Source organism: Pezoporus flaviventris, unplaced genomic scaffold, assembly GCF_033815535.1.
Source record: "Pezoporus flaviventris isolate CSIRO_AGI_PZ_B2104156 unplaced genomic scaffold, CSIRO_AGI_Pfla_v1 ptg000025l, whole genome shotgun sequence".
Taxonomy (NCBI): Eukaryota; Metazoa; Chordata; class Aves; order Psittaciformes; family Psittacidae; genus Pezoporus; species Pezoporus flaviventris.
In genome coordinates, this window is record NW_026892573.1 from 18,686,007 (window position 1) to 18,703,414 (window position 17,408).

The window sequence follows — 17,408 nt, forward strand, 5'->3', positions numbered from 1 at the left end:
CCTAGCAATTTTTTTTATTAGGCATTGTTTCATACTACCCAATTATTTGTGTTCTTGGTTGCCTGAAAGAGTAGCTCCTTTGTGTATTTCATAGCTTTCTAAAAGCAAAAAATAAAACCACATACAGATAATGTCACACGGGCATAGATGGACTGAGCACACCTTGAGAAGGATTTGGGGGTCCTGGTTAAAGAGAAGCTCAGCATGAGCTGGCAGTGCTGGGCTGCATCAAAAGGAGTGTGACCAGCAGATTTAGGGAGTGCTCTCCAGAAGCAGAGAGATTCTCTACTTCTTCTCTGCTCTCCTGAAACCCCACCTGCAGTACTGTCTTCAGCTCTGGGGCCCTCAACACAGGAAGGACATGGACCTGTTGGAGCAAGTCCAGTGGAGACCAAGTATCATCAGAGGGCTTGGAGCACCTCTTCAGTGGAGACAGGCTGAGAGAGTTGGGCTTATTCAGCTTGGAGAAGAGAAGGCTCTGGGGAGACCTTAGAGCAGCTTCCAGTGCCTAAAGGAAGCCTACAGGAAATCTGGAGAGGGACTTTTTACAAAGGCATGTAGGGACAGGACAAGGGGGAATGGCTTTAAACTGAAACAGGGTAGATTTAGATTAGCCATTAGAAAGAAATTCTTCACTATAAGGGTGGTGAGGCACTTGCACAGGTTGCACAGAGAAGTTGTGGCTGCCCCACCCCTGGCAGTGTTTGAGGCCAGGCTGGATGGGGCTTGGAGCAGCCTGGTCTGGTGGAAGGTGTCCCTGGCGATGGCAGTGGGTTGGAACTAGGTGACCTTTATGGTCCTTCCCAATCAAAACCGTTCTATGGTTCTATAATTTAAAATGCACACACACATATGCATAGAAAAAACAGCTAACAGTATTTCCAGCTATGGCAAGCCTAACTACAACTCCCTGAGGCAGCACAGAATCAGGACACTTGGTGTGCATTCAGTACTCAATGGGCAGCCATACAGCCTCCTTTGCAAGCCTGATACAAGCGGTTACTGTTCATGCTATCAGCTGGTCATGTGCAACCATAATCATACTGCAATTCATTTTAAAACAGCTGGGAAGGGCTTGTTCCAGCTACTAAATTCCAGTGAAATCACTGTACTGTTATTACTCTAAACAATCTCCATGGTTTCAAATGGATAAAACCACTTTTCACTCCTGACAGCGAACAAGTATTTTGTTAGACCACATTTTAGAAACAGTATTTTTCTTCCCGTAAGTCTGAGAAATCATTTCAGGAATGAAATCCAGGCCTCTCTGAAAGAAATGGACACTCTTACTTATTGCTTTCCATCAGGCTGGAATTCAAGCCACACTTTTAAAGGTGGAGGGAGGATCAGGCAGTTCTCTTGCCTAATATAGACTATTGTAATTCTTTCGTCCAGAAGATAAGTTTTACATATACTTAAACTTCAAGTACATTTAATCTGTAGAAAACAAACATGGGGAATGTGTTACAATCCATACTTTTTTTTTCTGCATTGCTGAGCAAAGGGATTTATAGCTTGTATAAATCTTCTTTTTCTACTCCATTTCAGACACGTCTAAGCTGGTATCTGAGTGGATATAAAGTCCAAGAAATGTTTGTGAAGAAGATGTGCAATTAGAATTTGTTCTTTTCTTCCATTTTGTTGTCATGCAGATCTGATGCTCTCCTTTTCATGATCTCTGTGTTTCATCAGCTTTATGATACATCATACGGTGAAAAGACTGAAATCATGCTGCTGCTTCTGACTTTTTTCCTTTTTTCCTTCTGAATAGTTGTAAAAAAGAGGAGAAATGTTTGGGTTGTTTTTGTTTTTCTTTTGTCAAGAAACTTTCTTTTAAAAATCTCTTCCTAATTATTAGAAGTATGTGAAAGCTCAGATCAGTCAGGATGACAGCTGCAGTCCTGGTGCATACAGCTTTAGTTCTGCTTGCTGTGTTTTACCTACCACTCTTAGTTGAAAGAAGATAAAGTACATTACTTAAGGTTTATCTACTTCTCTTTCATACCTCACATGAATGATTCTTTTTTGTCACCAGTTTTATATTTGGCCTGTTGATAGCTGTGGTTTTATTTCTGGATTAAAAAAAAAAACCAACACCAAAAAAAAACCCAACAACCAAACAAAACCCAACACTTCCTGAACAAAAATCAATCATTTTGTAGGCTAGGAGAGTTAGTAGCAAGTGGTAATACACCTGATAAGAACATGTTCATTTTCTCTGTTACCTTCCTAGCCCCCAAACTAGATTATCAAGTGACTGTCTTGAAAAGAGCTGAGATATACACTCCTAAACACTAACTACTAACAACAGTTGCAAGACTTAGGGTGTGCTCTAATGCAATATCCAAATCAACATGGAACCCTCAGATTTGAAAGCTACAGAAAATACATACATTAATGATAAGAAACATTAGAGATGAGGTCTACACACAGGTTTGTACACAACTGGAATGTGTACACATCAATGTACCTCCCATGTAAAAGCATACTGATTAAAAGCAAGAAGAACAAAACTAAACCACAGATCTGCCTGGTAAATTTAGAGAGTTAGCAAATTATTTTCTTCTCTCATGTCACAGGAGGAAAACAGTGCTCAGTCCATAGCATAGAGGTAAGAATTTCCAACCTATATCATATTAGTGACTCATTAGCCTGGCAGTGTGGTTTTGCCACTAGCCTAATCTCCTTTTTATATTCTTTCTTTTTTTTAAAGCTCTAATTTTGTAATCACAGAAATAATTTGTCCCAAAGTATTTCTCAGTAATCCAGCCTCTCATCAGTCCTGAATTAGTTCCTTATGTATATATTGGTGCTGACACAAAGTGAATGAAAACAGTTCCCAAATGTCTGGGTTGCTGTTTTGGTTTGGGTTTTGTGTTTTGTTTTTGTTTTGTTTTCCATTAGCCCATGATGAATTATACCAATGCTTCAAAGTCTTTGAAGGAAAAAAAAGTGTTGGAAGTTGTAACACCTTTCAAAACATCTTTTGTCTGTAGGGATTCCAATGTCAGGGCACTCTATGGAGTATGGCAAGTGTGGTTGCCAGCCAGACATACACGCAGGTGTCTGGCTGAGCAAAAGTCATACACTCAGCAGTCAGAGGTCAAAAGAGGCAAAGACAAATTATACTGAAAGCTGCCAGTGACAAGCTCCTATCCACATGATCATTACTTGTTGGAAAAATACTTTTATCTATTCCTTGAAGTGACTCCTCAAAATAACCCAAGAGACTAGACAGCCAGTGCCACAGGAAGATGAATTTCTGTATCAAGGTACCAAGATAAATTGTGTCTACAGAGCTCAGCAACACACAATCTGAGAAGAAGTTAATGCAGCTCAATTGTTAGTTTCTTAAATACATAAGCAATTAAACTGCCATATGAAAACTACATATGGCATAGATAAGACAAACCATCGTTTGGTTGACACAATTTGCAGTTGTGGAAAAACTTCTATGTAGACAGGGTATCAGCAAACATTTTACTATGGCCAAATGACGTGCTTCATGGTTAACAGACAGGGACCAGATTCAGTTGCCTAAACAGATATATCTTAATGCTTGTTAGGCACCTTTGGATATCTCACACTTCCTGCAGCTGAATGCCACTGTGGTCTCTGTCACATCTGGGAGGCTTGGGTATATGCTTGATGCCATCAAGCACCCAGAACATCCATAGCTGAAAGGATGGCTGGGCATGAAAGCTGTGAAAGACTAAGATACCTGCCTTGAGTGGGAGTGAATTAAACTTAAAACCAACCTCCCCAAATCAGCACCTTCCTCAAACAAGTAAAAATTATGTATGCAATGGTTATCTCGTACTGCATTTTCCCTTATGCAATGAAGTACCATCAAACAGTATTTAAATATATAGGCCAAGGTTTTCCAAAAGAGGAAACTGAAGTGTATCACCTCCATGGCCTGGGAATCCTAAGGGTGAAGTCTTCAGAAGAATCTATTAGCTCAGAACAAGATTAACTGATTTCAACCTGCAAACCCAGCAAATGATCAAAATAATTCAGTCCTTTTGCCTATATAATTTTGAAAGTGGTTGTCTAAAAATTGCAATACAGCTAGTAAAATATCCAATTTTTTGCTTATCAGCATTATCTTCATGCTGCGCTCTCTGTAAGCACAACAAACTGCAGCCCATACGTTTTCAGAAAAGTTTTATACATATTTATGTAAAATTTGAAACTTGTTTTTGTTGCTGTTAGCAAAGTCTAAAGGCACCCAAGGTAGCCAAGGAAAACTAACAAATATGGAACAGAAGCAAATAAATACAATAGTGAAAAGTTTTCCTATTGCCTTTGCACTAAAACCTCTGCTCCTTACTCCTTCCTTCTTGGTGACAAAAGCCTAACTTTGATTCCATCGAAGTATCACAGCAATAAACAAATTTTAGGCTGTTTTCAGCATCTCAACCTTCTCCTTGAAAACGACAAGCAAAGTAAAAGTACTGTGCAAATACACTGCAGTGTACTTCTCTCGTTAGAAGGATCTGCCTCAGCCTCAGCAGTAAAGGGAAGTCTTAAAATGAAGGGGAAAAAGAAAACCTCCAAACTTTGTTTCTGCCTCAGAGAGAAACAGGACCTTTTCCCCTCTACTCCAGACTGCAGAGGCTCAGCTGAGGAAGCTGGTTGTACATGAAGAGCAAGTCCAAGAACACACGGGAAGATAGATACAGCTGATGATCTGCTGGTGCTAGATGGACAAAGATCACCATCTTCTGCTTCCCTCAGTTACATAAAGAGAAAATTTAGAGTAACTTAAGTCTCACACACTGGGATACAGAACTACTGTTAACTGAAATGTGTTACCTGCGTAGTATCAATTTTGTGCAGCTTACACTAAACAAAGGTCCTATGCGCATTTCAATGTCAATGAATAAATGCCTTTCTTACTCATATGAACTAAGGTTCTAAGTGAAGATTTTGCATTACAACATCATCTACGTTCAAATAAACCCCACCTAATGAAGCAGGGTTAGAGCCACACAGCTCTCTGGAAAGCTGACAGGTACGGCATGATGGAAACCCGGGACCCACCCTAGTCCAGCCTCCCTCAGCTGTGGGAAGTGCCTTTTCAAGAGCTCCACAGCTGCTCTAGGGCATTTGCTGTTCAGCTCTGATTTTAAGTTTACATACACAGAAAAATAAGTCTCATCTATAAGAGTATTCTAACAAAAGGCTTTGTGTGCACTAGGCTTAATGTGTAGGCATCTTTCCTCTTCTGGAAAGGGATTAAGTCAACACCATGAAAGCTAAAATAACGAAATAACAAGACTGGATCTGAAGTATCCCACAGAAGTTAAATGGCAATTCTTCCGAGTCATAGCCTGCAAAAGCCACCTTTCTGATATTCAGTTGAAAGACTGCTTTTGCTTTGTTTAACCACTTTAATCAATTCATATTCTTCTGCTAATATTGGCGCTTTAAACTAGAAATACATAAGATGTGCCTAAGCAGCCATTTTCAGTTTAAGGTATGAAAGACAATGACACCTCAGCATATAAGAAGAGCTGTCTAAGCATTTCCAAAAGGCAGATAAATAGAGAGGGAGTGTGTGTGTGGTGGTGGTGTGGTTTTTGTTTTTTTTTTTGTTTGTTTTTGTATCGGGGAAAGTTGTTTGAGGCTTTTTGTTGCTGTTGCTTTTTGGTTTTTTGTTTTGTTGTTGTTTTTTTTTTAAACTACAATTTGCTAAAGCAGCTTGTCTGGAACAGGAGCAGTCACCAGACTAGACCAGCACAAATGCCAGCTCTAGCTGGCCAGAGTAAGTTTTTTTGGCCCATGCCTTGTTCTGTGCTGCCCTCACGGACACCAGAAATCCGCTCATCATGCAACCAAATATGAACATCCAGTCACATAATCAGATACATCCCTCCTCCCTTGTGTCACACCTAGCTGTTCTCCCACCCACAAAAACACTGTGTTTCATTTACAGGATTAATAGAAAAATAGAAACCACCCCGCCCGCCCCCTTCTGAATTAGGAAGCTGGATCAAGTCAATTTGAAGCCATGCTGTTACTAGATAAGATGCAGGTAGGAAAGCATCCGTGGCAACAAGACAGAGGTAAGGTGGAAAGTTAAGTCACTCTGCATGACTCATTAGATGCTTTGTGAAACTGGGTCCTTGATTAGTCATGCAATGGAGAGACAGGGCAGCATGGAGTGTTTTATCCTTCCAGAAGACAGCTGTCTCATGCTACTTGTATTATTTGACACCAGTCACCTCAACCTTCTCCACAAAACTTACTCCCCTCCCACACACATCCTTTAAAGGAAAAACAGCAGTTCTTATCTAGAATAATTATAATAATAAATGGTATCAGGTATGTGTATTACAACAAGGGAGTAAGAATATAGATCACCGTCTATGCCTTTCTGTGAGAACATACAAGGCATCTCCCCAGAATCTCTCTTGAGAAACTATCTAGTCTTGCTTAGGACACAAGCTCATTTCCCTTTAGCAACTCCAAAGTGAACTCACTGGCCACAGCTTAGAAATGCAAAGAGGAAAGACAGGAATAGACTGCCAATTTATAGGTTAGTAACTCATAACAGGAGCCACGACATTTGGCAGAAATTTGAACAAGGTTGTCTGAACCGCAGTTAAATTTCAGCATCTGCCCCCCTGCTTTGAACATCATTGCTCTGCATGTAAAAGCTGAAATCTTTCCTAAATACCTAAAAAGGTATTTAAAAAGCTTATTTACTATTACCTATTTTCTTTAAAGGGAAAGGCTAGATCCTGTTGGTAAACAACTGGTTGCACAGCTGGTGTCAGCAACAGGGACTTGTATTTCACAAACATGGGACTGGCTTTTGTTATCAAGGACTGATTTCTAAGAAAAGGTGGGATCCACTTCACCAAGCACAACAAAAACCTCTTCATCAATCAGCTGACCAAATGCAGAGCTAAAGTATCTTTGCCAATAGGCTGGCCAAGACAGCAAGGTATGAGCAATTCAGGAAGTTTATGGCATGTACTGATGATAACTTAAGATGGGTGACTGAGGACCCAACAAGGGAACCTTCTAGGCCTCATACTTACAAACAAGGAAGAGCTGGTCAGAGGTGTGAAGGTCAGGAGCAGCCTTGGCTGCAGTGACCATGACTGATGGAATTCAGGATCCTGTGAAGAAAGAGCAGGGCAAAAAGTGGGATCGCAACCCCAGACTTCAGGAGAGCAGACTTTGTTCAGGAGATTCTCATGCGATATGACCCTGGAGACAAAAGGGGCAAAGGAGGGCTGGTTGATTTTCAAGGATCACCTCCACCAACCCCAAGATTAGTCCACCCTGATGTGCAGGAAGCTGGGCCAAGGTGACAGGACAAGAATCTTCCTCAGCAACGGAGCACTGAACTGTGATATTCCCAAGCTGCTGGGCCCTAATGGGGTGCACTCAAGAGTGTTGAGGGAGTCCGCTAGTGACATCACACGGCCGCTCTTGTTAATCTTAGACAGGTTGTGGTGAATGGGGGTGTTTCTAAGGACTAGAGAAGAGTAAATATCCCTTCTATCTTGAAGGAAGGCAGGAAGAATTAACTCAGGGAACTACAGGCTGGTCAAACTCACTTTGATTCCTGCTAATGCTCCTGGAAGCCCTTTCCTAATAAATTATGTAGATTGGGTGAAGGTGATTTTGAACAGTCAGCATGAATTTATGAAGGAAAAATACACCTGACCAACCTCATGGCCTTCTATGGTGAAATGGCTGGCTCTGTGGATTAGGAGAGCAGTGGATGCTGTTTTTACTGTGGCTTTAACAAAGCTTTTGACACCGTCTCTTGTAACATCCTCACTGCCAAACTAACAAAGTAAGGGCAAGATAAGGGGACAGAGAGGCAGACTGAGATCTGGCTGACCTGCTGGACTCAGAGGGTTATGATCAGAGCCTAAAGCCCAAGTAGAAGCCAGCACTGGTGTACCCAGGGATTAATACTGGGACAAGCATTGCTTAACATCTTCGTTAACGCTAGATAAAGGGACAGACTGCACCCTCAGCAAGATTGCAGAGGATGAGTAACCAGGAAGGGCAGTACACCAGATGGGTGCTCTGCCATTCAGAGGAACCCTGGCAGGGTGGAGAAACAGCCCAGCAGGTACCTCAGGAAGTTCAACAGAAGGAAATACCAACCTTGCACCTAGGAACGACTAACACCACACATCAGTACAGGTTGAGGGCAAACCAACTAGAAAGCACCTCTACAGAGAAGGACCTTGGGGTTCTGCTGAACACTGGACTGACTATGAGCCAGCAATGTGCATTTTCAGCACAGAAGACCAACAGCCTCCAGGGATTAGGGAAGTGTTGCCAACAGATCAAGGGAGGTGATCCATCCTCTTGCTCAGCCTTGGTGAGACATCTGGAGTGCCAGGTTGAGTTCTGGGCTCCCTAGTATAAAACAGGCATGGACAATACTGGAGAGAGTCAAGTGAAGGACAATGAAGTTAATCAAGGGTCTGGAGCACCTGCCATTCAGGGAGAGGCTGAGAGCAGGGACAGGGGAAGGCTCAGGAAAATCTTATCCATTTGTATGAACACCTGATGGAGTGAATAAAGAGAACAGGAACTTTCTCACTGGTGTCCAGTGACAGTACAAAACACAATGGGCACAAACTGGAACACAAGAAATAGTGTTTAAACATAAAAAAATACCTTCCTTACAGCGAGGGCATTCAAACATTGGCCTACAGAATAGGTCAAGCCTCCATCCTTGGAGATGTTTGAAATCCAATTTGACATGGCCTTGAACTGACACTGGTCTGTGCAGGGGACTGGACTAGAAGATCTCCAGAGGTCCCTTCCAAACTTAATGATTCTGTGATTATATTTGGTAGAAGACATGTTAATTTAATTCTTGGACACAAAAAGACTGCTGTATTAATAGATCTGATCTGTTTAAAGGTCCTGTAGCATGCATAGCTTGCATTCATATTTTGCTCATTTTACGTAGGTGCTCAAGAAAGCAAACTGAGCATAGGGGTCCTGAATATTTATGCTAATACTGAATGAACATTAAGGAAAGGTGACTGATCTGGAGCTACTTCTGGAATGTGTTCAGTGCAGTCTGTGGAAGAAGTCGAACCTAAGTCTACTCACAAAGTCTGAGCTCTGCTAACTAGCTAACATTTACACAACTGTTTTGGATTTATATGTCAAATACAATATACACTCATTTTACAGTCTCTGGATAATTTCTTGGTTTAGTACCAAAATAGTGTTTGTTCAACTGGACATACTTCCTTGCCAGCTCAAATTGAACAAGATTAGGAATGACACATCAGGTAGAAAGAATTCTCAGGAACACCGATTTACAAAGAAGTAATATCCTTTCTTCATTGGCTAACACATGTACTTAAATAAACAAAACCAATAATATGGGCATAAATGAAAGCTGCATTTAAATTTAATTTGAAAAAGCCTCATTTAAAGGTAATTGACTTGATTACGAACTACGAAACTCTGGGCCTTTAGCCCAGAAATGAACTTATATTAACTAAGCTAATGAAAACCACATTAAGACTAAAATTTACCTTCTAAATCATGGTGCTAGTAATCAGATATTCCTTATGAGTTACCCAATTAGTTACTAATCAATTTGTCATTTAATCATTTCTATAGCCATTAAAAAAACTATCTCAGTATGTCTCTCTGCCATTTCCTTCTATCTCTAATCACCTATGAAGCATGAATATCCCGCCTCCCCAGAGACAAGTTTCTTGCTATGCACCTACATAACTGGGGTCAGGATGGCTGAATGCTGGAGGTAAATGTGTTATCTGTGGGCATGTAAATGAAAGTCTAGAATATAGCAATTTCAGGAATTAATGGCAATAAAACCTAACTCCAAATCTGATAACCAAGACCAATTTTACAGACAGATCAGTTACTGTAAGCCTACCAAGGAGAAGTATTCCTTAAGCCACTTAATTCTAAATCACTCTTTTAAGGAATCTTAGATTTGCTTTAACCTCTTGTATGTAACTGGATACAGCAATTGACCATAGCACTGGTTCTTATAAAAAATTAAGTATTAGACCAGCAGCAGGAAGGAAAGATTTGACAGTTGCCTACAAATGGACAATGGCATTAACCTATGGCTGTTCTAACTGCAAGTATAGATTACTGGACTCTTACAGACCTCTAGCCTGATTACAAGATTGGCATACTGTGTTGTCAACGAAGACACTTGCGAGAGAGGTAATTATACCATTCAGCGCTTGAATGGGACAAAATCATTCTGCTTCCATTTAAATATAAAAGCAAAAGCTTAATGGTCACATACCTCATTGCAACATTGCTGCCATCAATAACTATGGGCCTCAGGTTGTCACCATCTTCTGTCACATCCTCCTGCAATGGAGACTCTGACCTCTGAGACTCTATGGAAGACGCTTCACGCATTACACTAGTGTTAGCATTAGTTACAGTCTGATCAGTCTCAGTTTTATTCCCAAGTTTGACAAGTTCTCCCAAAATATCATTTATTAAAGCATCAGTACCAAGTTTATTTAGTACAAGTTGAACCTGTTCTTCAGAGTAACCCAACTTAAGTGCAAACTCCAGTTTGGTTTGATATTCTTTGACCACATCAGGGTTTTTTTTTACTTCCTTAGGTACTATCTGGGCCTCTTCTATCCTAAAGTCTTGCAAGATTTCATTTCTTTTTAGTATATGAGGCTCTAGGCAAGGAGATCGGCACACCAGTCGGTGAGTCTTAGGCAATAAATGTGATTCTGATGCAGAGTTATTCAGTCTCTCTGAATCATTATCAGAATTTGTGCCTTCTTCAGAGTCACAGCTGGAACTTCCAAAAGTCTCTTCAGATGCCTCCTTGTCCACATCTTCTTTCCTAGAATTAACCTTATCCATAGTCGGCTTCTCCACCATTGACCAAGGTACAATTGCATTTATTTGTGTGCCAGTGTTCCCCACATAAAGGTGGCCTAAGTCATGCCCCAGATGATCCTTCAAGCCCATGAAGCTGCTGCATGTACTTGACTCCACTTTGTTGTTTTTCTTGTATTCCTGAATATAAAGTGTTCCGTATTCCTGAAGAGAGAACAGAAACATTGCAACTGGTTACTCATATTGCTTGTTTTGTGTTTTGTTGCTGATTCCTCAGAACTGCATTTATTCCCTTCCAGCTGAGAAATGTGGCTTTTTTTACGAAAAACTTTTCCTAAGGAACATCCATAGCTAAGGGGATAAACAACTGATCATTTTTTTTCTGTGTGTATCAAATGCTTTTACTTAAACATTTTTAGAAACGGATTTATGAAAGAATAGAAAACCAAAGACTGCAAGTTTACCTCCTGTAACGCAGACAGAAGCATGTCACAACTTAGAGGAACTGAGATATTTCTTCTAGCTGAAGACAGTATTGTAAGAATTAAAAAAAAAATTATAAAAAATCAACTATAAAATACAGGTACTGTAAAAGCATTTTTAACTAAACACCAACTCTGTTGAACAGAGAATAGGCATAGTACTAGATCAGCAGGCTTATGAGGCAAACATAAGACATTATAACACATAAAATGAATTAGTAACAGAAAATATGATTAAATTAAAACTTACTAGCCCTAAAAGACACTAGCAGTTCAACTGAATACACTCAAAACTATCTCTGAATTCCCTTATAAAGTGATAATTAGGTCAAGAAAGACTAATTGCACTCAACAGGGCACCGCATTAGTAACACACACAGCACTTAAGAGACATGGATTGATCTAACGGCAAATAAAGCAAATGAAAGTCTTTGCACTGATTTTAACAGACCATTTGTCAAACCAACAAGGCAACAAAATTAAAAGCTGATTTAAACTCTCAGACTAGACTTGTACAAGCCTTTTGCTGAATCAAAACTATATATAGATAGAAGTCATGTAGGAAGAACAGAAGAAGAAAAGTTGCCATTTTCTGAACTTCATACACTTGCCACATCAGTTCTTCTGGAGGAATTTTGCATAACGGTAGTTATATACAGAAGTTAAGTACCCATTTCATCACAAGGATTACTTCCACAACTTACATTTAAAGGCAGATTGCTACCTCTTTCCCTTTTGTTCTTTTAAACAGGAATCTTTGCTAACTGCTTCAACAAAGAAAGTAAAAGATAAATGATTTCTCATAGATAAAAATGGACCATATGGAACAAATGTACTGCAAGGTTACCATGAAAATGAAGAATTTATATTAAGGGAAAACTATGGAACAAAGAGTTCTTTTACACTTCCATCTTGCAAGGCAGAATATTAAAGTAAGATACAGAGTCAAAGGACTTCACTTGAACTTGCAGACACAAACTTCATCAAGGACGATATACCAAGAAAAAATACTATGTCAAGCAGAATCTCTTGATCTATACTAACAAATAACAGGTATGTCTTAGGAACAGCCAACATCTGTCAGCAAGTTCATCAACACTCCCATCCCCTTTATGTTAGCATATAAGAATGACCCAGTATTTTTAAAATACAGTGTAGTTTCCTCTTCTTGGAATAAGGATCTGAGAGTGCCCACACAAGAAATAAATCCAGGGGCAAGACCAGAGAGAATCAAGAAAAGAAATCAGTCTGTGGTTCAGTAAAAGCAGACTTCATTGGCACTGACTGCTGAGGTACCACTGCTGTGGTGGAGCATTTTAGCTATGGGGCACAAAAACTTACTTTACCTAAGCTTTTCTAGTTCAGCTAAGTAAATCTATCATCAGTGTTTTCATCTCCAACACCTTAATCCAGGCAAAACTCAACAGAAAGAAAATACTCTAAAGTTTTATTTAGATCTGACCTTGTTAGAAGGCAGCAGAGCTGTAGTTCATATGTATATCAATGAATACCACTTTCTCTTAACTCAAAGCTTGAAGATTTCAAGTAACACCACAGATTATAAACAACAAGAATTTAGGAAATGAACCTTTTCACACAGTGATTTATTAACTAACATAATGCACTTGATAGCACAGTGCTAACAGCAAATCACAACAATATCCCAATAAAAGGATACAGCTAAATAACCAACACTGTGGCCTTCACAGCACTGTCACCAACAAAAAAAAAAAAAAAAATCTCAAACAAGAAATCCCTATTGGAAGCAAGGCTGCTTAGCAACCAGCCTGTAGTTGCTAGGATGCGCTCCTTTAACATACCATCATGAATACTAGCACAGCAAAAGAATAATTTGGTATGAACAAAAGCCCATGAAAGAGAGCGGGACTTAAGTGCGTCTGGCTTCCCCTCAGAGAACAATGCAGCTGCCAAACCGATCTGGAAGCCCCGACATCATTGTTCCACCAACCCCACAATCTGCTCTGACTCGAGGAAGTCTAGTTAATGGGCAACACTTTTAAGCTGGACTGAAAAGTTGAGCTGGCTCATGTACCACTGCCACAGAATACAAGGAGATAATGGGTCACTGCCTAAATCCGTGTACTGTGAAATGTCATTTTAGTATTGAAGTGAAAGTAGAGGGAGGGTTTTTTTTGGAAGGGGGGAAGAGGAGGTTGCATATTAACAGCATAGAATAAACAAAGCTTGAAGTGCATTGACAGAAAGAGGATTTTTTTTTAGTGTTAGTTAAAATAATACATAAGTCATTCTTCAGTCACTTCTTCCTTGATGTTTAAGTGCTGTTCAGCAACTACAACTGCAACACCCTCCACCTCTGAATCCACCCAGGGATTCAAAGAAGTTGCTAGCATATTAATTTGTCTGAAGATCAGGCATTACGTGAAACATAGTTTAGATGATCGGCATATCAACTGCATAGTAAAAGTGACTGTAAACTGAGCTTTGTTCATTGTTGGGAATGTATAAGTAATCAGCCTCACAGCTATCTATTAAGTCTCCTGTCAATCTCTATCTTGCTCTAATATATAATTGCTTCTTTTGTACAGAACTCTACTTTTTTTCTGAAACTATGTAAAGAATAGGGTAATAAGGGCATCAGCTTTAAAATCTGCCACAGTATACAGTCACCATGCTATTGCTTTAAAAGCGTAGTTGAAATGATGTTTACACTTGTAAATCCAAAGCTAAAGATTTCTGAAATAGTTTTGCATGAGCAGTACCCTATTCCTGGCATCTGGCCTAAACCCTGCATTCAAACTGCATTTATTTTCAGCCAAATTTTTAGAATGTCTGTGAACTTTGTACACCATATGGATCTCTTAAAAATGCTAGACTTTGGAGCTCCCAGCACGATGTCCTTTATGAGATTCATTGATTAGAACCATGAAAATCAAATGTCACTGTTGAACACTGTTGGAATTGATTATTTTATCTTGATTTGGTTAGGGAAGAGCAACATGCCAGCCAGTCTATTTGAATTAATTTGTATCCCAAATAACCACTAGGGTACCTATATATAGGACAATGAAGAACATGAAAACCAGAAAAGGTCATATTTATCCAAGGAGCAACATCAGATAAGAACTCCTTGCACTCATTATTTACAAAGACTCTCATTACACACATATGGTTTTAAAATATACCATGCAATATAGCTTAGAAAAATATCTGCTATGAATTCCAACTCAAGTGAGAGCCAAACAAACATTAAAAAATCTGCTCGGGCAGACTTCAACCAGAAAATCATTGTTGAGAAAGTCTCCAACTTTTGGTTATGCTCAGCACAGCCAAGTAATAGAACATGTTTTTACGAAAAAATCAACAAAACTGTTAACTCCCAATTCAGACATATGTATGACTATGTTTTAAACTATATCCTGTTTAAAACTACAGTATCTCACACTAGGTTCACTGTTAAAGGCCTAAAATACTGTATTACTGAGTCAAAGACATTTATAAAGTATAAATGTAATACTCTTGGTGAGCACTGTACTACTCCATTGTGGAAATGTAATCTTTTCCCATTTCTTAGAAGTCACCATTATTTTCCACTAACCATTAATCAGCCCATTAATTCACCTTTGCACAAACCAGAAATATTTCTCAAAGGGATGTGGGCAAGTACATCATCTAATCTTTTAATATTCAGAATATTTTCCACTTACAACTGAGCATAAGAAAAGCAATTTAATGCAAATTTAGTTCACAGAGGAAAATAACGAAGAGTGAAACAGTGTCATATGGCACAGTGTAACAGAGCTTGTGTATTCTCAAAAGACTGTCAAGTTTCCAAAGATACATTCTACAGTGAAATAGTTCAGCCCAATTTCACACAGGCAGACTTTTTCTGAGTCTTCTAAACACATAATGTAAAATATTGAAATCACAGTTTGTTGAAACACTGGTGTTACTTGTCACAAATAGAAGTGCAGAGCTGATCAGAAAATTAAAAAACCTGATTGTATCTGTTATCCAAATGATAGAGATACTCTAACAATGCAAATAAAATAATGAATATGTAATAAATGCCTACTGCTGTAGTTTCTATGTATTTAATTACCATTGAATTTCAGCGAGTGCTGTTGTCTGCATCATTCTATCCAACAAAGGAAGGATGTCCCATTGAACAGATTGGTTAATGCTCTGGGGCAACAGATGTCTACTGGAACTGCAGGAGACCAGCAACTGGTGGCCTGCCCATCTTCTGAAAACTTTCAATAGACTCATGCATATGTTCACACAATAGGGCATGTGGTAGAAATGCAAACCTCTTTTTAACCCTTTTATATGCTCTCTTTCCCTCCCAATTCATATATGAAGGTCTTTGTTTTGGGGTTTGGTTGTTTTTTTTTTTCCTTTACAGGATTCTTGGAACACAGGCTCCTGGAGTATACAGTGTTTGTTCTTCAGCCTAACATCTGAATTCAAAATATAAAGCAGATTAGAGAGTTTAGAAAAATAGCCAGCCTAGATCTGACACACTTAAGAATAGCTTTCAAAGCACAAAATATCTGACTGGAACATGTTCCCATCCAACAGCATCCTCATGCTCTATTTTGCAGTACAGTATCTTCAGATAGCCTGCAATGGAGCTCTTCCTATTTTCACAAACACTGGAGATTGCACACATTCTATGGTACCACGTAAAAGACATTTGATTTTCTTTTTTTTAAAGCTTTTTCTACCAGTCGCAAATCAATGTATGTAATAGCTCGTTTGCAAAAAAGAGTAAATACTTATAACTTAAAGTTGAAACCTCCCTTTCTCCTGAGGGGACTTTAGGAGAATTTGTTCTGTTGATGGCTATTGCCTACCATATCCAAATTCTGGGAAATACACCATTGCTGATGCTTTTGAAAGTTCCTTAATAGAACGCACCAGGTGAGATCATTGCTCTTTAATATACTTAAGTCTTCAGGCAAAACTGGTTTTCTTTCCCTCTTTTTCCAAGAGACACCCAAAGTGTGCAAATCTCAGTCGACACAACACACTAGCTATGCTGTCCAAATGCAAACTGATATGCTGAAACACCAGAAAGGTGAAATGTCCCATTTCTGCAGAGAGAAGCCCATATACTTACGTTCGCTGGAAAACACACAGACATTGGTTTCTTGTAGCTGTTCCAGAAGCAACTCCTTAACACGATTTCAGCTGCAGACTTCAGGCAAGTGAGCAGAACAATGAATGGACGAACAGATGGACCCACGATGTCTTTGCTTAACCTATTACTGAGCGGATGCGGAGCCAATCACAATCCGCAGAGCTCACAATTAGTTGGCCGGGCAGATGCAAGGCAACCTCCCCACCCTGCATCAGGTTCGGAGGTTTCTAAGATAAGCAACTTGATGTCATTCTCAGGGTCTGCCCCGGGCAGCATGTGTATTAACGAGGGGTGTGCAGCAACAATAGGCCATACAAAAGAGACTAGCAGGCAGCTGCTGTATGAGAGCCAGAGTCATTAGGGAGCAGGCTGCCAACAAGAAACACCTGGCTTGGGCAGACTTCAGCTTCTCCTCATTGTTTCTAATTCATGAAACAAAGAAAGGAATTATTTTTGAGTAGTAAAACTTGTGAGTTCATATTAAAATATATCAGTCTTAAGGAATATAATCCCTTCTCTGATGGAAACAAAAAGTTCTTTGTAAGGAAAAATATGAAAAAGAAAGAAATCTATCGGCAGCTATTGTAGTTCTCTTTTCTTGTTAGCAAAATTAATCTTACTGGTATAAAATGTGAGGAGGTATGAAAGAAGCCCACACTAAACACTGAAATGTATTCAGAAACTGCTTTCTGAATCTACTGACACTTTTGTACATCAGTCAATAAATGTAATAAACTTGCGTTTACACACAACCCTAACAGAGTACTTCTGGGCAATTTCAATGGAAGGTGAAACTGATTAAAGTGAACGCACATAATATTAATACGAGGAATAATGGATATTTTTAAGTAGCGGCATTGAAACATTAGGGCATTTGACAGAAAGGACCTACGAACCACCCTTTTGTTCTGGAGTCAGTCATACTTATTTGCAACAGAACTTCTTCCCCT

At 39.4% G+C, this 17,408-nt stretch overlaps 1 protein-coding gene and 1 long non-coding RNA gene across 6 annotated transcripts in view; both read right to left on the reverse strand.

Annotated features, from left to right (window-relative positions):
* The window catches only part of LOC133271552 (uncharacterized), a 104,389-nt gene that overhangs the window by 55,244 nt on the left and 31,737 nt on the right, over nucleotides 1–17,408 (reverse strand). The gene's annotated exons all lie outside the window — the stretch shown is intronic.
* Nucleotides 1–17,408, reverse strand: part of ZC3H12C (zinc finger CCCH-type containing 12C) — a 47,396-nt gene that overhangs the window by 12,305 nt on the left and 17,683 nt on the right. For 3 of the 5 annotated variants that reach the window (XM_061457726.1, XM_061457724.1, XM_061457723.1), the window contains exon 2: nucleotides 10,292–11,058. In XM_061457726.1, coding sequence (XP_061313710.1) covers nucleotides 10,292–10,986 — 695 coding nt within the window. In that variant the 5' untranslated portion in view covers nucleotides 10,987–11,058. Of the gene's footprint in view, nucleotides 1–10,291; nucleotides 11,059–12,040; nucleotides 12,117–16,437; nucleotides 16,943–17,408 lie in introns of those variants that run through there. The other 2 variants (XM_061457722.1, XM_061457725.1) reach the window with 2 other exon arrangements.